This window comes from Melozone crissalis, unplaced genomic scaffold, assembly GCF_028551555.1.
Source record: "Melozone crissalis strain CALT ecotype California unplaced genomic scaffold, PUWL_Pcris_2 ptg000023l_1, whole genome shotgun sequence".
NCBI lineage: Eukaryota > Metazoa > Chordata > Aves > Passeriformes > Passerellidae > Melozone > Melozone crissalis.
In genome coordinates, this window is record NW_026535801.1 from 6,258,025 (window position 1) to 6,282,494 (window position 24,470).

Sequence of the window (24,470 nt, forward strand, 5' to 3'; positions counted from 1 at the left end):
ACAGCCTGTGACTTGTATAATTTTTTCTTTCTTTTGCTGGTACCTTAGGGCAGATTTCAATATGACTTAAAAGCCTTGCTGAGGTTCCTCTGAAAATCCCCATCTCCCTTCTGACAGCTCCATACCTCTCTGGCTCCCCTGGCAGCAGTAGCAGTTGTGCCTGCACATGCAAGGAAGGATCATGCAGGATCCCTCAGAATCTGATTGCTAATGATCTAGAGGCAGTGCAGCTCCTCACTAGTGTGAGGAGAAATGCACTTTGTCAGGCATTGCTTTCTGCTTTGCAGCAGCGCAGAGGAGAGGAGCAGTGGCTGGGTAAGATGTAGGTCTTCAGATGGAAGAGTAAGAGTTTTATCTGGGTGGTTATCTCCATTTTTGATCCAAGAGAAGCAGATCAGACAGAACACAGGACGTTGTTTGTTTGATCAGGTCCTGTTTATTGGGCAGTTGAAGGGTGAGTGGGGTCTTTGTGATGTTCTTTGGCTGGGTCACTTTATTCAAAGGGACAAAATTCAGCCATGTGCATCTGCTGCTCTTCTGCTACTTTTCAGTAAATAAGAGCAATTTCTGAGAACCCAGCCTGGCTCTTAGTAATATGAAAGGGAAGGAAAGGAAATGGGATAATCTGTGAATATAGCCATGCTGTTTGAGGAATATCCTTACTTCCATCCATAAAGTTATGAGCAGTGAATAGTGCCTGTCCCTTGACTGTGCAGGGAGAATGGGATCCTTATGTCCCTCCTTTGCCACAGGTGTCTAATTTGAGCCCAGCACAGATGGTATGAGCACCCTCCCTCCTCTTTCAAGTGAGGCTTTCAAAAGCAAGGATGCAACTTAGGAATCTGAGCCCTCTTGGAAGCATTTAGAACAAGAGGGGCTCAGTTCCCAGCCAGATCTGTAATTTTCTGTGGTTGTTTTGAGGAGCCTGGGCTAGGTGTAGGGTTCCTCTGAAACTGCACAGAGAGGTGTACATTGGAGTATAGACATTTAATTCAGACAGCAGAGTCACAAATGTCTGGAATCGTTTTCCATAGGCTGTGATCATCTGCTTAACTGCTTGGCCTAAACCACATTGCAGAAACTATTCACATAAATTGCATCCTGTAATCGAAAGTCCTGGGAAACAGAAATCATTCAGGGTTCCCAAGGAAAACCCTGCAGCAAAAGTCTCTTCCCACGGTGTAAATGTGATTCTCTTTTTGGCCTTCCGTTAAAAAGCAGTCTACAAATAAACTCTGAGTGTGTGTGTGGCTTTTTAATCTTCCCCTTTTCCCTCTGCCATGGGGAGAGGAAGTGATAGAAGCCTAATAGAGCTGGCAAATTAAATGGTGCAGAAAGAAACTGACTTTAGGCTACACATTTTAGGAAGATACAATCTACCAGCAAGGGATAAAGTTGACTTTCAGCCTGTGGGTTGGAGATGTGCTTAAGCCAGGTTACACTCATCCTTTTTGAGTTCTCCCCAGTTGTTTCCAGTGGTGGAAAAAGGAAGACCTCATTTCCTTTTTCCTCCCTCCTCAAAAATGGAGAAAACGAAAAGGACAAAAGCATCTTCCTTGCTGAATCACTGAGAGAGTGATGAAAGCATTAAATTTTTTTTTTGTCAAAATATTACTTCTCCAGAAGGAGAACATTTGCCAGCAAAAAAGAGCATGAAACCTCACTGCTCTTAGGTTCAATATATTGTTAGAATATAGAAAAAGTGGGGAGACTTGCCAAGTGAACACTGTGAACTCCTTGCTGCAGCCAGTGCTGCCCTCTCTGCTGTGGGGGCAAATTCCCCTGCAGAGCCTCACCTTGCCTCAGCCCAAGGCAGTGACATCTCCACCAGTCACTGTGGCTCCAGTGAAGGAGCTGTGCTGCCTCAGCCTCTTGTTTATGGAGTTATCTGGGTTATCAGCTTCAGCAGATTCCCAGGGGCACTGATAAAAAAGGGAAGAAGCCTGGTAAGAGCTGTTCCCTGAGTCCCAGGGGAGAGGTGAGCATGCTTGGAATTGTTGGATGGTCGGTTCCATGGTGTGAATATTTTTAAGTAGATCTAGGAACTGGTTTTCTGCAGAAAGTCGCTGACTACTACTTATTTTGACATTCAAATGACAAAGTAGGGCTGGTTTATTTTGGGAAGGGATTTTGAGAGGACTGGGCAAGGATTTAAAAGAATAAATCTTTTTCATGGAAAAGGACTAAAATTAGGTTTCCGTGCTTACACTGACAAGTCTAAACCAAGCTGGTTTTTAAAAAATGCTCAGTGCTCATGAGAAACTGTTGAAATTCCTGAGTGTGTTGGGGTCAACCTTTAGACAGCCTTCCCCACGGGATGCAGAGATGGCAGAGACCCAAATTAGTGCAGCCTGGAGGGCTCAGGTCTGCTTGTCTCAGTGTATTAATGGATGGCGCTGAGGCGTGGATGCAGAAGTGAAATAACTTCCCAGCTCTCTCACTAGTCCCACCTTCTCTCCTCCCACAACCCATCAGAAATCCAGGCCATGGTTTGGAAGTGGGGGTGAGGTGGAGGTTCATCTGTGAAGCTGATGGGTGTTCTGCTTTGCCTCCCCAGAGCTCGACGCCCCCACCAACCTGCGGTTCGTCAACACCACGGAGCACTCGGTGCTGGTGCTGTGGACGCGGCCCCGCGCCGTCATCACGGGCTACAGGCTGACAGCAGGGCCCACCAGGGGAGGGCAGCCCCGCACCTACAACGTGGGGCCCTCTGCCACCAAGTACCTCCTGAGGAACCTGCAGCCTGGCACCGAGTACACCGTGTACCTGGTGGCCGTGAAGGGCGACCAGCAGAGCAACAGAGAGACCGGCGTCTTCACCACTTGTGAGTGAGACACACATACATCACATCCCCCTTTTATACCCTGGCCTTCTTCAGAACTTGTGCTGAAAGTGCCTATTGTGAGTTGATTTACAGGGGCAGCCTTTTGAAGTAGCATTCCAGCAGCAGAACAGCTTGGGAAATGCTCCTTGTTGTTCTTTCTGAACTCGTTGGCAGGAAAAAGGAGCTATTTGCATAAAAAAGCTTTTAGTAAAATATATTTCAGCTTTTCCTGATGATTGAAAACAAGAGGGAGAACTTTACTGCTGGTACCTCCGTTTTTGCTTAGCTGGATGTCAGAGAAATTTAATTTTACTTGATCTTCCTAATTGCTTGGTTTTGGCATGGCAAATGAAGGAAAGAATACAAATCCCTTTAAAATGGGCAAGGAATGATTAGTCTGGTACTTACATAAAGCTGAAAGCAGTCATTTCTCAAGCTCAGCCATACCATCTAAGGCAGCTCAACTGCAGTTACCCAAACTGATACAAACATTGTATTCTATGAGTTGTTTTGTGGGCTTTTTTGTGGTTTTTTTTTTTTTTTTTTTTTGCATTTCAGTCATCTCTCTTTGTGATGCTGGTTTGGAAGAAATATTAAGCAGATTTTGGAAGGAAAGGGAGTTCTGTAACAGCCCCCACACACTTCTAAAAAGACCAAATAGATCCAGTATTTAAATAATGATGATGCCATCACATAAACTAGCAAAAGTCAAAGCCACCCAAGCCCAGAACCACATCCTCTTTTCAGAAGAGAATGTGGTTTCTTTTAGAACAATGTGAAACTAAAATAAGGGCTCAAACTTTCAATCAGAGTACCATTGTTGACATTGGCAAGGTGCTTTTTGCTGACAGTCCTATCTATAAATATTCTTCAAGTAGAATGTGATTTGATATCTTAGATTTAATATATTCTGGCTTGTCTGAATGTAACCAGTCCAGTTTGAGACTATAGATCTGATTAACCAGGCCTCTTCATTAATGGCATTACTAACAAGGCCATTTCAGATTAAACTCAGTGTTGGACTGATTATGGCATGCACAAAGGCTTTGGCTTCTGTGTGATGCTTCTGACAGATGTCAGTGAGACCACAGATGCCTCAGACTGACGTTGGCTCCTTTCTGCTGACTTCACAAGATGTTGGTGAGGGATGAAATGGTCCTTGCTGGGACAGCTGGATGACAGACAGGGGTGTGGTGTTCTGCTGATTGGAAGGCATATGGTGGGTGAATCAAAAAGAAAAAAGTGGGTTTTGAGGAACACTTTAGATATCATGCCAAAAAAACAGGATTCCCAAGATTCTTGGAGCTGGATGCATAAAGGATCATGCATCCACTTGAGTATTTTTGTTTGCCTCAGGAATAAAAGCTCTGGCTGTGATTAGACCACTTGCATACTGTGTCTGTCAAACCCAGCAGCAGACAAAAATCATCTGTCAGATCTCTCCCAAATCACTGGATTTGGGATCTAGTGATCTAGTTCAGCACTCATTTCATACCTCTGGCTATTTGTGCTGCTGTAGGTCAGGTTTTCAAACTGTTTGGAGCCCTCCCAGCAGGTAGACTTGAACTCTGGCCAATTCACTCCACAGATCAGCCTGCTGGCTCTGTTCCTCCTTTTAACACAGAAGTGACTGAGACCTCTATTGTCATCACCTGGACACCTGCCCCAAGGATTGGTTTCAAGGTAGGAGGAGATAAGTCGTGTGTTGGTTTTCCTCTTGCTTCACTGTGGTGGGGAGGGCAGATGGAAGCCATTTCCTATGGACTGTGGTGAAGATTGCAGCACAAAGGGGAGAGGTGCAAAGGGCCTGTTGCTCACAGGGATTTGGATTAGGTGACAGAGGTGCAGACATGGGGTTTCAGCTCAAGTGGGACATCTAGAGCACGAGTTACAGGGCTAACAGCTGGAGTTCAGCCCTAGTGCTGCTGCTGGGTGGTCAGTCAGGTGCTGACAGCTTGTGACTGAAAAGCAAACCCCTGTGCCCTGCAGCTGGGCGTGCGGCCGAGCCAGGGCGGGGAGGCTCCGCGCGAGGTGATCTCCGACTCCGGCAGCATCGTCATCTCCGGCCTCACCCCCGGCGTGGAGTACACCTACAGCCTGACAGTGCTGATGGATGGCCAGGAGAGAGAGACCCCCATCATCAGGAGAGTCACTACACGTATGGCACCACCTTCTCCATCATTCCTTCTTCCACTCCCTTCCGGGGGGCAGTTCTGGTCTTTCCTCCCTGTCGTGGGCTGGTTTTTCAGTGGCAGCAGCACTGGCTCATGCAATGCAGGGTCACAGCTTCAGGGGGGTATTTCTGGCTAATTCCAGAGGTTGAGGATATTGTGGGGAGAGGGGTGCTGAGGCAGCCAGCATGATTCTCAGTGCTATCAGTGACCCATTTGTCTGAACACTTGCAGCACTGGCCCCACCAACCAGACTGCGCCTGAGGTCCAATCCTGACACTGGCATCCTGATTGTGTCTTGGGAGAGAAGCACATCTCCAGGTAACCTTGTGAACTCACTCTCTGCTCAAACCTCCTCTTGGAGCAGAATGCTAACTAACACTTCTTCTGTGGTGCCTTGCAGTTTGCTGGGAAATCAGCTGTTGATTAATATAAAGAAAAATATAAATGTTTCTATATATATTTAAGGATATAATTTGCAGCTAACTATAACTTGCTGTAGGACTCTTAATGGTTTACATTCTGTATAAAATGCTGATTTGGAGCATGAATGTGTTAGAATATTTCAGCTGTTTTAAGGATTTGAAGGGTTTCTTCAAGTATCTCCAGTGGTTGAAAAATGGTTTGAGGGATGGAAAGCAGAATGGACCACCAAGATTTGTGGAAGTGACAAATGGAAAGTGAGTGTGGAAGTTCTGACAATGTTCAGGATGAACTCTTCTCCCACAATAGCTGATGGGAGCTCTGCAATTGATTCCCATAAGAAGTGGGTTGAAAGTTTTCAAAAACCTCTGTTGGTAGCTGAATCTTTTCCTGACAGAGTCCTGAGAGAAGTTCCTCTCAAAATTCCTGAGATTTTTGGTTTGGGGAGGTCCCAAAGGGAACAGAAATGCCATGAGGATGGCACGACTAGCTCCTGGGAAGCTCAGTTAGGGGTGCTTGACAAAGCAACCTCTTTCCTGCTGGGCCCAGTGTGGCAAAATCACTTATAAAATGTCACGTTTGCTTCAGCTGTCACACTGAGCACTGATGTAAGCAGTCCAAGATCCATGAGGAGACTCCTGACACTGGCCTCTGTATTTCAGGCATCACTGGGTACCGTGTGACCACTGCTCCCACGGATGGGCAGCAGGGCTCTACCCTGGAGGAGGTGGTGGGTGCAGATCAGACCACCTGCACCTTTGAGAACCTCAACCCTGGCGTGGAGTACAACGTCAGTGTCTACTCTGTCAAGGATGACCAGGAGAGTGTGCCCATCTCAGAAACCATCACACCAGGTAACCAAAGCTTGAGCAGCAATTTCAGCTGCCCAAGCTCAAATGGCTGAGCCTGACAGCTCTACAATGCAGAACTTGGATTAGTCTGCTGGTAGAGGGCTTAGACTTCACATTTAGTCTCAAGAGGCAGAATAGCCACGTTCCAGTCTGTGACAGAGCTTTTTACACCCATACATGGGCAGCCTATGTGGTGCTTCACAGGCTGGTGATCAGCACATGGATCTGCTGTATGAATACACTGAGCTGGGCAGCAGCAGCAGCAGGGATTTAACTTAGCCCTGAAGTGCCCCAGCATCTGGAGCACAGCTGGTGGGAACAGGAAGTAGGTGAGGAGAGGTATGAGTGGGAAAGAGCACAGGAGAAATTCTGGCAGCACTTGTGGCAGAAGATCACTTGAGCACAACGGAGAGGAAAGCCAAGATGGAAAGGTCCATCACTGTGGCACTTGAGGCACAGTGTGGAGTGTGCCACCTCACATGACATCTGTGGGGACTGCAGAAACTGCCTTTGTAGCCACAGTAGTAATAATATGCATTTCCCCAAATGATTGCATTTAGTTTTCCTTTGTGAAGGCTTCGTTTGTTTTTGTTTCTGCTCTGAGATGATGCCAGCTACTGTGTTTGCTTGCTCTTGTAACACTGCTTTAAAATTTCTGTGCTTCACTGAAGTGCTGTGTGCTCCCTGGGGTGAACTAATACTGTGATGCTGCATAGTTATGCAGGAATAGCTTTAGCCCTTCACCATCTTCTGGTGAGGGAAAGCTAAGAATGTATGTGTCTGGCTTTTACAACTCTTTAAAGGTGATATGGTACATGCATTCCATGTGGATAAACAACTATTTTACAGAAAACTGGCTTTTTTTTGCACCTATTCTGTAAAATAAGTGTTTTCCAAGAAAGACATCAAAATAGAACAAAACCACTATTATTAAAGCAATATTTCTGTCCCTTAATTTCTTTTCAAACTAACTTGTAATGAACAGAATGGACACAGAGTCCTGCATCTTTGACTCACTGATGTCTGATCCTGAGTGAGGAAGAGCATCCATTAGTTCCCACTGGTTTCAGGATCACCCTGATAAAGTTACACAGCCAAATCTTGTGGCTTCAGTCAATACCAGTTTATTGACTTGAGCAACTGAAAGTTTGGCCATTGTCAATTAAAGATGCATCTAAAGTTCCCCATTCCCTGCCCAATTCTGCTGGTCCTAACGTGCAGGAAATGAGCTCCTTTGCTAATGGAATAATATCAGTAGGGAAAATGGTCACAGCTGGGCTTATTTTCCCTACAGAAATTTAGGCAGCATCTTAAAGGTCATTAAAGGGCATTCTTATTCAGGAGCTAAAACTTGGGATTTTGAACAATTTCAGCCACGTATGTCAGGCTCTTGGGCACATCATATGCTGGGTATAACCTCTGAATTCAGGGATGTTGTCACTCAGACAAAATTAATACCATCTAAAGGTCGTTTTTAACCATTTCCATGTTTCCAAGGGAGTGTTCTGTTACTTACTGTTTCACATCATCTGTTTTTAGCACATATATTGCAGCAGTTAGTTGGTAAGTAGAACTTGAGGAATTCTGGGCCAGATCCTCAAGCCATTGCAGGGATTTGAGGCTTTTTTCCAAGTGCAGTGGAAATAGTTCAGACAGTGGATGATCTACCTGGAACTTTGTGAAGGTTCTCAGCAGCCAAGGGTCTGATTTAGCTTCTTCAAGTGAGTTGATATTTTGTGATCCCAGTGGTAAAAGTTAGATCCACCATTTGAACAAAACAAGAGTTTTAGAGGGTCAATCAACAGAGTTTTTTTATTTGCACTTTAGTAAACTTTGCTCTCTTTTAATTTAATTTAGAAAGAAAAAAGGGCTGTGGCTTTTCTACTTCTGCTTTTGTCAAAAAATGATGGGTCTTTGTGGCTCATCATTGCTCAAAGTAAATTTGTTGCAAGTTTAGTGCCTCTTTGAAAATTTTATGTCAAAAGAGAACTGGGTCTCAGCTTCTGAGAGGATTGGGGTTTCAGCTTCTGTCTGCCCAGGGAACCAGCTGGAGACTGCACTGAAGGGTAAATCTGAGAAAACAAAGTGAAAACCACCAAAGGAAAAACACAACAAAAACCACCCCACCAAAATCCTTCCTTTTCCCCCAAAACCCCAACAGAAATTGTGCATATCACCGCAATTGCTTCAAGTTCTGTCGATGTTAATAGTGATGAACACTGCTTTTTTCTCCCTTGTCTTTCTTTTGCCTCCGTGTGTCTCTGCCTCTCCCATTTGCTCTTTGCCTCATTAGAGGTGCCCCAGCTCACTGACCTAAGCTTTGTTGACATAACTGACTCGAGCATCGGCCTGAGGTGGACCCCGTTAAACGCCTCCGCCATTATTGGGTACCGCATCACAGTAGTGGCAGCAGGAGAAAGTGTCCCTATTTTTGAAGATTTTGTGGACTCCTCAGTAGGATACTACACAGTGACAGGCTTGGAGCCGGGCATTGATTACGACATCAGTGTAATCACACTCATTAATGGCGGAGAGAGCGCCCCTACCACTCTGACACAGCAAACGGGTGAATTTTGAAAACTTCTGTGTTTTGTGACGTGGATGGTGTCACTGGCTGTCACTGGCTGTCGGGGTGCTGGGGCTTTGTCCAAAGAGGAAATGAGCCCCTTGCTGCAGGGAAGCCAGGCAGATCCAGCTGGCTCCTTTCCCCAGATGGCAGCTGGGGATGGATATGGCGCTGCTCATTTTTGAATTGGAGGCATTTTAATACCATGAATGACTGCAGACTTGCCAGGCTCATTCACCTTCTGCTGTTCAGATTTCCAGGATCCAGTTGGAATCAAGAGCCTGAAACATGAGCTGTGTGTTTGCCAGACTTTAAAACTGTGATTCCTCAAAATAGGAGTGCTGGAGGGCAGAGCAGATCAGTGGACACCCTCCAGCCTTGACAGCTGTTTGAGCTTCCAGCAGCCCATTTCCATGGTCGCTCCACTCTTTCCACAATGCCCCAAAGGATGCAGATGGGCACCACTCCCTGAGTATGTGCCAGTGACAGCCATGCCACACCATCAAGGGTTTCTTATAGTGCATGAGCTGAAGGAGAGCTGGAAACTGGTTCTTGCATGAAATCTTGTTGGGTTTGAAAGTCCTGAGGCTGTAAATCCTCCGACATGAGTAGAAGTAGAGTCATAGGAAATTAGTGATATACCCTCTCCTCTCCTGTGTGTGCATGTATGGATTCTAGATGAGATCACTTTTCCATCTGTAGCTGCTGTATGGCAACTTTAAACCTCTCTTGGCACCACATCTGTAATACAAAATCCAGCTGCTAGAAGCACATCCTTGAAGCTTGCTACCTTGTTTTTAAATTAGCCCCACGGGGTACATTTAACATATCAGGAATTGCCAGGAGGTTAAAGCAGCCTGACAGCAGTGCAGACACATTTTTCCCTTAACTGCAGTAGAACCAAATGTAGTTTAGAAGTCTGTTTGCATGAGTCTGATGCCGTAGTCAGTTGTGCATGAGATACCTTCTCTGGTGGTTGATTCCCTGAGCAGACCCCTTGCTCAATATGAGTCTGAGAGCTGAGGTGGGTTTGTTCTTTGCTGTGTAGCTGTGCCTCCTCCCACTGACCTGCGCTTCACTAACGTGGGGCCTGACACCATGAGGGTGACTTGGACTGCCCCGACCTCCATCGTGCTGAGCGGATTCCTGGTGCGCTACTCGCCCGCCAAGAAGGAGGAAGACGTTGCAGAGGTCACAGTCTCACCCTCAGACAACATGGTCATCCTAACAAGTGAGTGGGTTACCTGCATAAATCAAACAAACATAAGAAGCCCCTCATCATAAAATCATAAGATTAACAAGAGAAAAGACCTCCAAGGACTTTGAGTCCTCAACCCTGCACCACCATGTTCACCACCAAGTGCCAATGCACACACCACCTGAACACTTCCATAGATGGTGACTCCATTCCTGGCCAACCTTTCAGTGAAGAAATTTTTCCTGATATCCATCCTCAATCTCCTCTAGTGCAGGTTGAGGTCTTGTCTTTTCTTGTTACCTTGGAGAAAAGACTGGCCCTCACCTTGCTACAGGTTGTAGAGGGTGAGAAGGTCCACGTAGCACAAGACGAGGCAAAAAAAATTGTTTGAGTGTGGCTGGCCAAATTCTCAGCTGATGTAAAGTGATGTTGCAAGCAGCCTCATAGAAACTCACACCAAATGGGATTTGGCCTCTAGCTTTACCCAAGTTAAAGCCAAACCACAGGCAAGTTTTTTCCTATCAATCCAAGGACAGTGATGAATCAGGCTGTGAGGCAATTGCATTGATTTGCAGCCTGGTTAGGTATTAACAGTAAATACGTGTTGTTCGCCTGGTTTGCCAGTAATGTCAAGGACTTGCAGCGCAGAGGTTCAGAAGAGGATAAGAATATGCAAAAGGCCATTGCTCCTTTGACTTTGTATGCTCAGACCAGAAAGCACATCCTGTTTTGGAACCTTACAGGACATGGCAGCAAAAGTTGGGCATTTTCCAAAAGCAGACATTAATTTTTGGGGCAAAAGCTGTGTTATAGTTATAGTTTTTTTTTTTTTTCTCTGAGAATCCGGTTGGTTACGTAAGAGACAAGACCTTTTTTCAGAATAAAAACAAAATCTAGAGTTTGTCTGACTTAGAACAGCTTTGTTGGAAATCTTTGGCCCTTATATCAGCTAAAGCTTTGGCCTGGTGCATAGATAAACTGGTAGATAACCAGAATGAACCCTGTAAAAAGGTAATTGCTTCTAGTCAGTCTCCACAAACTGATGAAGCAATGATATAGGATATCATGCTCGTTCAGGCTAAAGCACTGCAAGGAACCACAATACCACAAAAATAACTGATTTAAACCTTTGATTGTCTTGGAAGTTCAGATCTTCCATCAAGCAACACCTGATTGTCTCCTAAAAAGCACAGTTAAAATCGTGTAGGTTGATTAACTTCTTGATGTTAGCAAAGAAACATTAGCCCACATTCCTGTTCTCCAACTCCACAGACCTGCTCCCTGGCACTGAATATCTGGTGAGAGTCTACAGCGTTTCTGAGCAGCATGAGAGCGCACCTTTGTACGGCGTCCAGAAAACAGGTACTTGGATGCATCCTTTAAGAATTCATTAGTGGGACTTAATTGCATTTTTTTCTCCTGTGATGATGCCAAGCAGTTTGGTTGAGCTCACCCTTGTGTCTCTTGAACCACGCAGGCCTGGACTCCCCCACTGGCCTGGACTTCTCGGATATAACGGCGAACTCGTTCACGGTGCACTGGATCGCTCCCCGTGCCACCATCACGGGCTACAGGATCCGCTACCAGCCCGAGCAGGGCGGGGCCCGGCCCAAGGAGGAGAGGGTGCCCCCCTCCAGGAACTCCATCACCCTCACCAACCTGCTGCCAGGCACCGAGTACGTGGTCAGCATCATCGCTGTCAACGGCAGGGAGGAGAGCCTGCCCTTGGTTGGCCAGCAGACAACAGGTGAGGCTGCAGGGACTGCTGCGTTTGGGGTGTCCTCTAGCAAAGTCATTCCTCTTAAACCACATCTTCCCTGCCAGCTTCACTCATGAGGAAATGCCTGTGTGCTGAGGTAGGGCTTGGTTTAGGACAAGGTGGGAGGACCCATGCTGCTTTCAGATGTTTCTAGGGCCAGCAGAACTGCTTTCATTAAATCCAGTCCAGTGCCATATGGTTTTTAACCAGATACATCTCTTTGGCTCAGAGCACATTCCTCTTCCAAGGACAGACAGATGAGTAGCAGAGGAGCACAGTATAAGTGGAGTATGTAGCTGATGTACAACTGTGTTTAAATTTCTTCTCTTTAAATTCCTTCTCAATTCTGTTTTTCTAGTGTCTGATGTTCCAAGGGACCTGGAAGTCACCCCTACCAGCCCAACCAGCCTCAAGATTTCCTGGGATGCTCCTGCAGTGACAGTCAGATACTACAGGATCACTTATGGTGAAACAGGTGAGGGCAGGCTGCTACAGCTGGTCACAGACCAGAAACTCTGTTCTGCGGCCATTAGAAAGCAAACAGCAAAGGCACCTTGGGCTGTAGCAGACACATAGGTGCCTTTTTAAAAAAAGAGCAAATTATCTTTTGTCTACCTAAAAGAAAGGGTATCTAGAGTAATTTTAGAAGTGGTTCTATGTACAAGTTTCATTCTTTTCCTCAAAACAATTTTGACCCAACAACCGCTGAAATCAACAGGGTCCTGTCTTCAGTTTGATGCATGTAGGACTGTCCTGTTTTTTGTAGAGACTTTAAATGTATGCTTTACAGATCCATCACATTTCTTTCTTAACCTACTCTTGCTAGGTGGAAGCAGCCCAGTGCAGGAGTTCACAGTGCCTGGCACAGTGTCCACTGCCACCATCACTGGCATCAAGCCTGGTGTTGAATACACCATCACTGTGTATGCTGTGACTGGCCGTGGAGACAGCCCTGCCAGCAGCAAGCCAGTCACTGTCACCTACAGGACAGGTGAGATCTGATTAAACCAAACAAGGCAAAAACCCCACAGCTTTGTGTTGGCTTTTCCCCATAAATGTGTATTGCTGACCCCTGGTTTCTTTTAGAAGCCATGGGCTGTAGGGCCATCAGTTTGTGGAGCTGTGTAGCTTGGTGGTACAGAAGGGGTCTGTGGCCCTGGAGAAGGAAAACCTATGGAGTCCAGATGGAGATAAAAGCAGTGCTCAGCTGCTCACTGCAGAATGGAAATCCTGTTGGGCTCTCAATGTGGGGTCACTGCTGGCTTAACTCCAGTGCTTCACTGTCAGATTGTGATCCTGAGGAGTCTTGCCATTTTTTCTAATGCCAAGACTGTTGTCTCGCTCCTGATTTGGATATAGCCAAATCCTACTCCTTCTGTAGCTGCAGATAAAGACATTAAGTAGCCTTTAAAACAACAAAAATCCTCAGCTAACATTGATATGAGATCACTCACCCACACATCATGGTTCAGGCTTTTTTGCTCTGGGCTACCATGGAAGACAAATAAATAGCAACATGTGTTTTCTCTTCTAAGCAGTTCAGAATAAAATTCAGCCAGGACACGAAAGTGGAGGGAGGGTTTCCTGTACCAACATACTCAGAAAAATTATTTTTGTTGACCAGAAATAGACACACCATCCCAGATGCAAGTCACTGATGTCCAGGACAACAGTATCAGCATCAGATGGCTCCCTTCAACATCCCCAGTCACAGGCTATCGGGTGACTGCTAATCCCAAGAATGGACATGGGCCCTCAAAAACGAAAAATGTCCCTGCAGGTAAGACTTATGTCATCCTTCACTGGCTCTGTAAAGAGTGCAACATGTGACCACTGAAATCCTGCTGCTGGTTGTACCTGTTTTTTGGGGGTTTTTTTGCATCTTGCTGATTTTCAGTTCTGTCTCATTCAGGACAGATGAGCTCAGGCAGATTTTTGTCCCAAAAGCTTCGTATTTCTTTGACACCACTGTACTGCAGAAGTTTGTTCTTGGCAGTGTGCATAAAAAGCACCTGCATTTCAAAGAAATAGCATTGGATTTTCTAGCATCCAGCAGAACTTGCTCTGAAATCCTTCTGGAAGCCACATAACGTGACCCTTGGCCACAGCATGGGTTCAGTCACGTACGCTACAGGTTTGTAGTGTAGTACCTGTGGAACCTGCCATGTCAGCTCTCAGGAAGACTGCATGTTGTGGGATCAGCACAGCACTTGGGGATGTTTGTGATGCAGCTGAGCTGGTGGTCAGTCTTATCCTAAAATTGATGACAGTTGGTCTCCCTGTACCTAGTTCTATCCACTGTGCTAACTTGCCCTTTCAACTGTGGAGCCTTGGAGCAGGTACAAATGGCAATTGTGCACTGCCAGAGAAGCATGGTGCAATTTAAAGGCAAATTTAATTTGTCAGTCCCACCTTGTTTTAATAACATTTATTCACTGTGTGGCTTAGACAGGCCATTCATTCAAGGCTACTTTGGGGCCAGCTCTGTGCTGTTCTTTCTGACTGATGGTGTTCTCTCCTGCCAGATCAAACTCAAGTCACTATTGAAGGTCTGCAGCCCACAGTGGAGTACGTGGTCAGTGTCTATGCTCAGAATCAGAACGGGGAGAGCCAGCCCTTGGTTCAGACAGCTGTCACCAGTACGTATTTCACTTCATGGCAACCAACACGTGTTTTCTATTGATCTCTGAACCTACCACCACATTCCCAGGGAAAGCAAAAGCCAGGGGCCTGGTCTCCAGGAGAGAGTGAGGTGGTCTGCCCTGTGAGAAGTACCATGCACCTAAGTTGCAGATGCTGGCAAAAATGCAGTCCCTCTGCCTCAAACACTGCCAAAATGCAATTTCACTCCCCCTCAAAGTGCTGCGCTTCTTATTTTCTTTCACTAAAGCTACAAAAGCCTTTTGGGGTTTCCAACAACCAATTGGGTTTGCCATCAGCCAATCAGTGGATAAAATGTGCCGACATCTCCTTTGTGTGGAGCTAGGTGGCAAAGGTGATTGCTGTTAAGGGACTGGACTGGGCTTGGGAGCCCTTGCCCTGTGTGTGAGAGTAAGGGAAACCACATGGGTTATACTTCAGATGAAGCACTGCAAAAAAATGAAATTCCAGGACTGAGGTGCTGTGTAGAAAACAGCATCCTGCTCAGGTCACAGGAGAGACAGAAGACCTTGTAACTCAGGGATATGTTTGAGCTAAAGTGCTTTTGAGGGATACCTCTGGGGTAGGAATTTGATTCTTACTTCCCTGCTCAAGCTTGTATTCAAAACCATGACTCATCCTCAAACACTGCAGACAGCAGGGGCTTCTCCAGAGCTTTGCAGAGATGAGTGAAGAGTCCACATTCAAACCAGCAAATTCCTGGACAAAAATCACCTTTGCCAACTAGAAAATGCAGAAAAATGAGGACTAATACAACATGGCAAATTAGAAAGATGAAGCTTTCTAGAAAAGCATGGTTCTGATTGAATATAAAAATCACATGCTAGATCCTCCCATTTTGTGTATTTCTGTGATAGCCACTCCAGACTTCTGAGAACAAGGCTCACTTCCCCTGCTCTGAGCTCCCACCTTGCCAGGAAATCCAGTGGATTGGTTTAATTAATGGAGGTGTGCATATCACCCAGTTGCACCTGTGGACATTCCCTGTGCACTCAATACAAAGCTGAAAAGTTTGTTTCTAACGGATTCTACAATATAATATGCTGAGTAATTTTGCTTTCTTGATGAGTATGTTAATTGGATCTTAATTTATGAAAGAAAATAGTGGGATGGATTCTCCTTGGACTGGCACTTAGCACAGCAGCTCCCAGTAGTGAACAGCAAGTGCAGCATGAACCCAAACTTACAGAGCCAGCTGGGTTCTCTGGCTGCCTTTGGCACCAGCAACCATTTACATGGCAGAAATGGGTCTTAGCACTCCCATTCCTTTTTTTCTCTTATCCCCTTTTAAGGTAGCTTAATGCCATTGAGGTTGTGTGAAAGGGGTTTTGGTGCCAAGGGGACTCAAAAATAGGTGAGAATTGGTGTCCTGGCTGCTTTGAAGGTGGCAATGCAGGTCCTTCTGGTTTCAGCAAAGCCAAGATTGCTTTCCTGCTGCCTGGCACTGCAAACTCAGGCTTAGGGATGCAAGCATGCGTGCAAGGTGCAGCACAGAGGAGAATCCAGTGCCCCCCTTGCCACACCAGACTGAGAACCGCTTTGCATGTAATGGAAATGCTTTTTATTTTCCTCACCCACAACCTGCTTTTTATCACTTAACCTCTTACCGTTAATTTGCCTAACAGACATTGACCGCCCTAAAGGACTAACATTCACTGAGGTGGATGTTGATTCCATCAAAATTGCTTGGGAAAGCCCTCAGGGGCAAGTCACCAGGTACAGGGTGACCTACTCAAGCCCTGAGGATGGAATCCATGAGCTATTGCCGGCCCCAGGGGGCGAAGAAGACACTGCTGAGCTGCATGGCCTCAGGCCAGGTTCTGAGTACACTATCAATATCGTTGCCATTTACGATGACATGGAGAGCCTGCCCCTCACTGGGACCCAGTCCACAGGTACAGCTCCCACCACCCCCAGCAGGCCATGGCAGCAACGGGTTCTGCCCCCAGGGGTCAAGTGTGCTTCCATGTGCAACTGGTGCTCCAAGCGGGGCAGCCCAGGGGATGGGATTGCTCCTGAGGGATGGCTTAGCTGGGGCCAGAGGGCTGCCTGGAGCAGAGTCAGCCTGCATACACGTCAGGGAAGAGAGCAGGATTGCAGATCTCCTCCTCAGAGAAAGGAGGGAGGGTGTCCAGTGGTTTCATATCCCTGGTTGCAGAGCCTGAGCCATGGTGAGCACTCTCACAATGCTCTTGTCTTGCCTTCAAGGTATGGGACACCTCAAAGCACAGGTAGGGACCAACAAGAGAGATGAGGGCAGCCTTCATGGCTCAGGGACCTTTCTGTTGGAGCCAAAGATCAGCAGGAAGGGCTGGCAGATTGCTGACCTCTCAGGTCTCACAGAGATCCCTTACTGGCACTGCCCTAGGGACCACAGCCCACTGCATGCCCACACCCTGCACCTCATCACCTCCACAGGAGACTTCCTTCTGTGCCAGGCTGATCCAGCTGCAATTCCATGCATTGAAAATTCCTTGATGAAAGGAAAATTACTGCAAGGAATTAGCTTGACTTTGCTTCCCGCAATATGGAATCCATGCTTCCAGCATTACCAGATGTGACTTTATTACAAAGACAGGTAGCACCTGTGTAATAAAGGTCTCCCATTCATTTGTGGCTGAAAAGTTGGCACTTTAATTCCAGGGGTGGAATGAATTCAGTGGGTCCTAGTGTATGGATCTGCTGTGCTAAACTAAGGCAAAGTGATGTAATGATGGAACAGCTGGCTGACTACCTGCCAGAAATGCAAATATAATACTTTTTCAAACACACCCTCTGTGGTTTACCTTTTGAGGGCTGTTCAAAAGTGGATTTGAAGTCATTCAAGACTTACCATTGACTCTCATGGGCTTTAGATTGAGCTCTGAGCTAAGCCAGAAGGAAGAATTATCCTGTATTTCCACTTTGTAAAACTGGAAAGCATTGATAGCAATGTGCCATAGTGGGTACTATGCTAAGGGGTATCTTTGCTCTGTTTACAGCCCCAGGCTTACCAACAGTAAGGCAAGAGACTATTTCAATGGACACTCATTTTTTTGGGCAGGAATTTGTTTGTAAGTTTAGTGGATGTTTTAGTTCCTGAACAGGCTCTTGTGTGCTGAGCCTTATGGCCACCACAGCTCTGCTTTTCCATTGCCTTGCTCGCTGTGTAAGTGGCTGTAAAATGCTTCCCCTCTCCATTTGCAGTATTTTTATATCTTCTCTGCAATTCCTCAGCCTGCTTCCTACTCACTTTTGTAAATCATCCATGGTATTTTGGAAATGAACAGACCGGGGCGAGTGGAGCAGGACTAAACTGTGAGCTGCGTGATGAAAAGCAGAGAGTGGTAGAATAATTAAAACAGCCTGGCCTACTAGGGATTTAATCACCTTCCCAAGCCTTTACCTTGTATCCCAGCAAATGTCATTGCTCACTTAACTTCAGGATTGAAGCATTGATATCTCCTAATTTCTGCTGAAAAGTGTTTCTGTAGGTTTGAACAACATCCCCTCCCACAGTGTTTTATGCCTATGTTTGTACAAGGCACTCCACTTTCCTGGCCTAAACCTGTCTCATGTTCAGGACACAATACTGTCTTACCCAACTGTCTTTTTTTAAAGTAACCCCATGCCTGTCTGGATTTTTGCAGCAATTCCACCTCCAACAAACCTGAGGTTTACTCAGGTAACTCCCACCAGTCTCACCATCAACTGGAACGCACCCAACGTTCGCCTCACTGGCTACAGAGTCAGAGTGAACCCCAAAGAAAAGACTGGTCCTATGAAGGAAATCAACCTTTCTCCAGACAGCACATCTGCAGTCGTGTCTGGCTTGATGGTATCTTTTTTCTTTGTGTTGTGGAAATGAGATTTTTTTGAAGAAATGTCAGATTCCTGGGTCAGGAGCTTCAGTTGGAGTAGATCATTTCAGCTCCTGAGGGTCTGGCTCTGAAGCTCATGGCAAGTCAGCCTGCAGCTACTCAGCACTGTAGTTTTTTTAAAAGGCAAGTAATTGGCCTGCTGAAGCTGCATTCTACCCCCTTCCTCATCTAGCACAGAGAGATTGGATGCCTAATCAAATGCAAATTACCAGGTTCACAATCAAAAGTAACCCAGCAAAATGCTTTTACTCATCTCTCACAAAAGAGGTCAGATAAAGTGATCTGATGCAGAGATTTCAAGCTGTGATATGGGAGCTCTGGCAGTCTATTGCCTATTTTTAAGACATCTGCAAAATATACATTAAAAATACAAGTCTTTTGTGACTTAGGCTTAAATTTGCTATATAGCCATCTTCTCCACTGGAAGCATTTCAGGAGTTCCTGAACTGGAGAAGGCTGAAAATAACAGCTTTTATGGTTCCTGCGATCTTAAAAAGTTACTGATCTGTTTTTAAGGAGTTTTATGAATCATTTTCAAAAATGAGCCTTAAAAAACATTCTAATCTAAGTGGACCCATGGTCTGATGCAGCCAAGGACAAAACCCCCCATGCTGTTACATTCACAGTTATCTTTTATTCACGTTATTTTATTCTTTATCATAGCAAATGGCATCCATTAACCCTGGGAAAAATAGGAGGGAAATTAGAGTTTCTCTGAAGAATCAGCTTTAAAGCACAGATTCTAAAATGAAGGATGATAAATAAGCTTCTTCCAGGATTTCTTCTGCTCCTGAGGGGGCACATGTGCAGTGTCTTAGGGTCCGTGCCTACTCTTTTATTCCAGCTGGAAATAATTAGAATTATCCCATTAGTCCTTCCCCAATTTATTTTAAGGTTTCATATTTCAGTAAGTGATGACTTAGAAACGTGGCTCCACCAAACACTGACTAAGGGCAGGAATATTTCCCTCTGTGCTGGGTCCTTCTCTTAACATGGCACAACTCTGTCCATTCTAGGTAGCAACCAAGTATGAAGTGAGTGTGTATGCCCTGAAGGACTCCCTGACCAGCAGACCAGCCCAGGGGGTGGTCACAACCCTTGAAAGTAAGTGGTGACCCTCCCCAAATGACCACTTGGGGCTCTGTGGGTGCAGAGGAGCTGTGCCCAAAGCTGGGGCTCTGTCCAAAGCTCCATCCCAGGCTGCACCAACCCTTGGCTGGTAAGATTGCCATCCCCCCTGTACTGACAGGACCCTTCCCTTGTGTGCAGATGTGAGTCCCCCTCGCAGGCCCCGGGTGACAGATGTCACTGAGACCACCATCACCATCACCTGGAGGACCAAGACTGAGACCATCACTGGCTTCCTGGTGGAAGCTGTCCCTGCAGGTGGCCAGAACCCCATTCAGAGGACCATCAGCCCTGAGTTCAGGAGTTACACCATCACTGGTAAGTGAGCGCTGCTCCAGGGTCACATCAGAATGTACACTGGGTTCTTGTTTTGGATTTGAATATCCTTGATGAGAAATACTACAGGAGCAAATAGTGGGAAAAAATATCTGAGGCATCAAGACTAGGCTCCAAGAAGAGGTTATTGAAAGACCTTCTGATGGCCATCTTAGGTGGCTTCCTCTCCCTAGCTAACATTTGTGTTTCAACTTCATTTTAGGCCTGCAGCCTGGCACTGACTACAAGATCTACCTGTACACTCTGAACGAGAATGCACGTAGCTCCCCGGTGGTACTGGATGCCTCCACTGGTAATGACCTTGTCTGACCTTTTTGCAATCACATATGGCCAGTTAGGAGCTGTCTGTATCTGATCACATTTAATATTCCCTGGCAGTAGGTTTGAGAAGGGTGTCAAGCAGCTCAGGTGAAGAATATGCTGGTGTTTTCTGTATTTGATGATTTAAACCCTTTTGTTTCCACCCAGCTATCGATGCTCCTTCTAACCTGCGCTTCCTCACGACCACGAGCAACTCCCTGCTGGCCACGTGGCAGCCTCCCCGGGCCAAGATCACGGGCTACATCATCAGATATGAGAAACCTGGCTCACCTGTCAAGGAGGTGCTGCCTCGGCCCCGGCCCGGCACCACCGAGGCCACCATTACTGGTAACTCTGTTCTGTCTGGGAGCTCTTCACCTGAAACACTTGAATTTTGAGAGAGAGGGAGGGGGAAGGCCTAATTATAAAATGTGATTATAATTCATGATTAGGTAATAGGGAGAAAATTGTGTTCCTTTTTTGGGGATTCCAGTACTAGAGAGTGGTCCTGTAAGCACACCTGTCCTACAAACACATTGCACCTCACTGATCAGAACAACCACACATTTGAACAGTCTGGTGCTTGTTTCCACTGTCACCACCGTTGTTATCCTTTCAAGAAAGAAAAGCCCCTGATTCTGGCACCCACCAGTCACATGTGCTAAAGATCCCTTATGTTTGGGTTTATCATCACAGCTGACATGGTCAGACTACAAGCTTGCTCTGAGGAACAGGAGGCTGAACTCTGCCCTGTCCTGAAAACCTCGAGTGTGAAATGCACATACCCAATACTGTAGCCATATCCGCCTCTCATTCTGCCTTAGTTCTCACACATAATCATAAAGAAAAGCAACTCAGAAGTCTAAAATTGTTCTTCCTCCCTCCCTAGGTTTGGAACCTGGCACTGAATACATCATCTACATCATTGCTGTCAAGAACAATCAGAAGAGTGAACCACTGGTTGGCAGAAAAAGGACAGGTAAAACAAAGCTCTGGATTGTTGTGTGCCAACAGGAGAGCTTTCACAGTGTGAAAGATATTGAAGGACACTTGTGGAGGACTCAAATAATGTTTTTAAAAATACCCTGTTCACACACTCCTTTTCTTTGAAGGCTTTGTAAGGAGGTTTTCCTTTCTAAGGATGCAGGAGGTATACTTCTAAATTTATATTAGTAACACTTACCTGTTTGAACACTAGCCAATAAAACAGTGTGCTTGATATTGAATTCTTGCTTGGGTACCTCATGGATAATTTAATCAGGGTTAACATGACTGTCTAACACTTGATAGTGTCAAATGCAGAACCCATTCAGTTTGTTACTTGTTGCATTCCTCTCACTTTGCAACTGTCACAGTACAAGATTGACCTATCACAAATTACCAGCTGGTCATCCAAATATGATCAAGGAACAAGTTTCTTCCTGCTTACCAGTGATTCCTCTTAAAATGAGAACCTGCAAATATCTCTTGCAACCATTCCTTCTAAGTTTGAGCAGTGATGGTGGGTTGCAGCGTTTAAAAGTGTTGCTCAGCTGTATGAAAATTTCACACCAGCACACTTAGGTGTGAAAGATGCAGAGAGGGAAATTACCTTTACAATCAGTGCAAGGTCATAAAAAGTGTAATGGCTAATATTTGATGCTTGGAGTGGTGTAATGCAGCTTTTTTTGTTGCTTTGCTTGACGGCCTCCAACCTTTCTTTGCCAGATGAGCTCCCCACGTTGATCAGCAGGCCACACCCCAACCAGCCCGACATCCTGGACGTGCCTTCCATTGACGAGGGGACCCCTTACCTCACCAACAACAGGTACGACAATGGCAATGGGATCCAGCTTCCAGGCTCCTCTGGGCACCCTCAGACCGTGGGACACCAGGGCCAGCAGATCTTCTTTGAGGAGCACGGCTACCGGCGGCCCGGGCCCACCACAGCCACTCCCCTCAGGCCAGGCTCCAGGCTGCCCAGCGTGGACGAGGCCATCGAGGTGCCCGGCTACCAGGTGCCCATCGTGGTGGAGCCCTTGTACCCGCACGGGCCGCGGCGCAACGACAGCCAGGAGGCCCTGTCCCACACCACCATCTCCTGGAGGCCCCTGCTGGAGAGCTCCGAGTACATCATCTCCTGCCAGCCCGTCAGCCAGGACGAGGACACGCTGCAGGTAACGGGCTGGCTCAGCACAGGGGTGGTGAAACTTCACCTGGGGCTCTCAAGGGGCCTTTGCTGTGCTAAGGGGTGTCAGAACCCAAAAAATTCCTCTGACTGCCCTGGAGGACTCAAGACCCTGCCAGGCGCCTCAGAGACCTTGTGCCTTTGGCACCCCTATGCCTTTGATCTTGACCCATGGAAAAAATTACCAACCTTATATGAGGATTTACAAGCCACGAAAGTTTGAGTAGAATGATAGTGAATTTATCACAGAGTGAAAAATAGATTTTTTTGGGGTTTTTAGAATAGAGGTTCAGGAGGCAAGATAGACTGGACATGCCCAGATTCCTCCTTCTCCTTGGCCTCCATCTTCTGCTGTGATGGTGGCACTTTTGGATTGGTTTAGAGTAGAAGCTCACTGTCTAACATAGGTGATAGGTATTGGGAAGTTATGGTAAATAGTGTACATGTAGTTTTTAGTATAAAAAGATAACACCAGTGTGCCTCAACCTGACCTGCCAGACAGACCTGGAGAAAGAATTTTATAGATAACAAACAATAAACAACCTTAAGGAGGAGAACAGAAGAATTCTGACTCCTTCGACTGCTGGGCTGGGAAGAGGCTTGTACGTGTTTCAGAGTCACTCTGACCAGCAGAGATTCTGAGAAAGGGAGTGGCAGGAATTAGCCTAAAGAGTCTGTTTAACACGTAGCTGAGACCAGGGTGGATGAAAGCCTCCTCATCTCCTTTATGGAAAAGGCTACAGAGTAAAACTGCAAAACCAGAAAACTTAGAAATGCTGTCAGCAGTGATGTTTCACCAGGGAAGGGGGCAGCAAGCTGAGTGGGAGTTTCAGAGGTTGAGGTGCTGCTTCTCTAAGTACAGCTACCTACTCTTCCAATGAAGTCTCCTTGAAATAGCAAAACTAACCCCTCATGATCCATAGTCCAGGGTAGCTAAGTCTAACTTGGTGTTATCTGAAATTCTTAGATTATCTAAGGGGAGTGGTCTGGCTCCGTCATGGTACAGAGCATAGGGGTCATCCTAAACCTTTCCTATGAGAGAGGTAACACCTAAAGGGTGTTACCACCTCTCTGGTGACCTGGCATTGTCTCTTGTTGCAGTTCAGGGTTCCTGGCACTTCCTCTAGTGCCACGCTCAAGGGTCTCACCAGAGGGGCCACCTACAACATCATAGTGGAAGCCCTGAAGGACCACCGGAGACAGAAGGTGCTGGAGGAGGTGGTCACAGTTGGCAATACTGGTAAGGAACAGCCTGAGGGAGCCTGGCTGGACCTGTGCAGCCCCTGCCTCATTCCCCTTACTCAAGGTCACCTACCTGGTGCCCAAGCTTGACAAAAGTTCAGAAAGGAAACTTCTGACAAGGACAGTTCATAGCAGGACACTGGGACAAGTGATCTGTGAGGTTCTGGACCATCAGCTCCTGACCCTGATGATCACCCCCTGAACTGGTGGCTGTAAAGCACTCACCAGCCAAGGCACACTCCTAAGGTGACAAATCTGACAAATCACTGTGCCCCACCACAGGGTCTGCTCTCCTCCCATCCCCTGCCATGCCACAGAACCCGCAGCACCCCAAAAAGGTGCACATGCAGCTACCAACCCCCTGCTGTTCCTCAGCATCTTACAGCACATTTTCTCCTAAAAACAGGCAAGAGTCAGGTTGTTGCTCACCAGCAGCAAATGCAGAAACTCACACTTGCTTCAGACTTGGCAAATCAAAATGAAAATAGCCTTCATGTCAGTTTTTTTATCATTCAACTGCTCTGACACATGCAAATGGAAAATAAATCACAGGGAGCTGGGCTGCTGACAACCATCAAGGACATGCCCATGGGGTAACTCCATTACTGCCAGGATATTACAAGAAGAAAAACGTGTGTATTCACAGAAAATCAGTCTGTCTGTCAGCAGCTGCCATTGCTGTGTGTGATGCCTGTTTCTCCTCTTTCTGTTGCAGTGTCTGAAGGATTAAACCAGCCAGCTGAGGACACCTGCTTTGATACTTACACTGGCTCCTTCTATTCCATTGGCGAGGAATGGGAGCGCTTATCTGAAACTGGCTTTAAGCTCTGGTGCCAGTGTTTGGGCTTTGGCAGTGGCCATTTCAGATGTGACTCTTCTAGTGAGTAGCTTGCTGTTAACCATCCCCATCCCCACTCTCCCCCAGCAGCAGTGCCATGTTTGACAGATTCAGCCTGGTCCAAACATGGAGCAAATGAAGGCAGG

At 46.5% G+C, this 24,470-nt stretch overlaps 1 protein-coding gene across 1 annotated transcript in view; it reads left to right on the forward strand.

Moving 5' to 3' along the window:
• The window catches only part of FN1 (fibronectin 1), a 52,326-nt gene that overhangs the window by 24,314 nt on the left and 3,542 nt on the right, over positions 1-24,470 (forward strand). Inside the window, exons 20-42 of the mRNA XM_054277510.1 lie at positions 2,558-2,824; positions 4,413-4,507; positions 4,814-4,982; positions 5,230-5,316; positions 6,081-6,272; positions 8,563-8,835; positions 9,884-10,066; positions 11,306-11,395; positions 11,511-11,780; positions 12,151-12,267; positions 12,619-12,783; positions 13,417-13,572; positions 14,318-14,431; positions 16,079-16,348; positions 18,083-18,270; positions 19,330-19,417; positions 19,583-19,759; positions 19,980-20,069; positions 20,246-20,425; positions 20,967-21,056; positions 21,785-22,233; positions 23,346-23,484; positions 24,202-24,366. Coding sequence (XP_054133485.1) covers positions 2,558-2,824; positions 4,413-4,507; positions 4,814-4,982; positions 5,230-5,316; positions 6,081-6,272; positions 8,563-8,835; positions 9,884-10,066; positions 11,306-11,395; positions 11,511-11,780; positions 12,151-12,267; positions 12,619-12,783; positions 13,417-13,572; positions 14,318-14,431; positions 16,079-16,348; positions 18,083-18,270; positions 19,330-19,417; positions 19,583-19,759; positions 19,980-20,069; positions 20,246-20,425; positions 20,967-21,056; positions 21,785-22,233; positions 23,346-23,484; positions 24,202-24,366 — 4,014 coding nt within the window. The remainder of the gene's footprint in view (positions 1-2,557; positions 2,825-4,412; positions 4,508-4,813; positions 4,983-5,229; positions 5,317-6,080; positions 6,273-8,562; positions 8,836-9,883; positions 10,067-11,305; positions 11,396-11,510; positions 11,781-12,150; positions 12,268-12,618; positions 12,784-13,416; positions 13,573-14,317; positions 14,432-16,078; positions 16,349-18,082; positions 18,271-19,329; positions 19,418-19,582; positions 19,760-19,979; positions 20,070-20,245; positions 20,426-20,966; positions 21,057-21,784; positions 22,234-23,345; positions 23,485-24,201; positions 24,367-24,470) is intronic.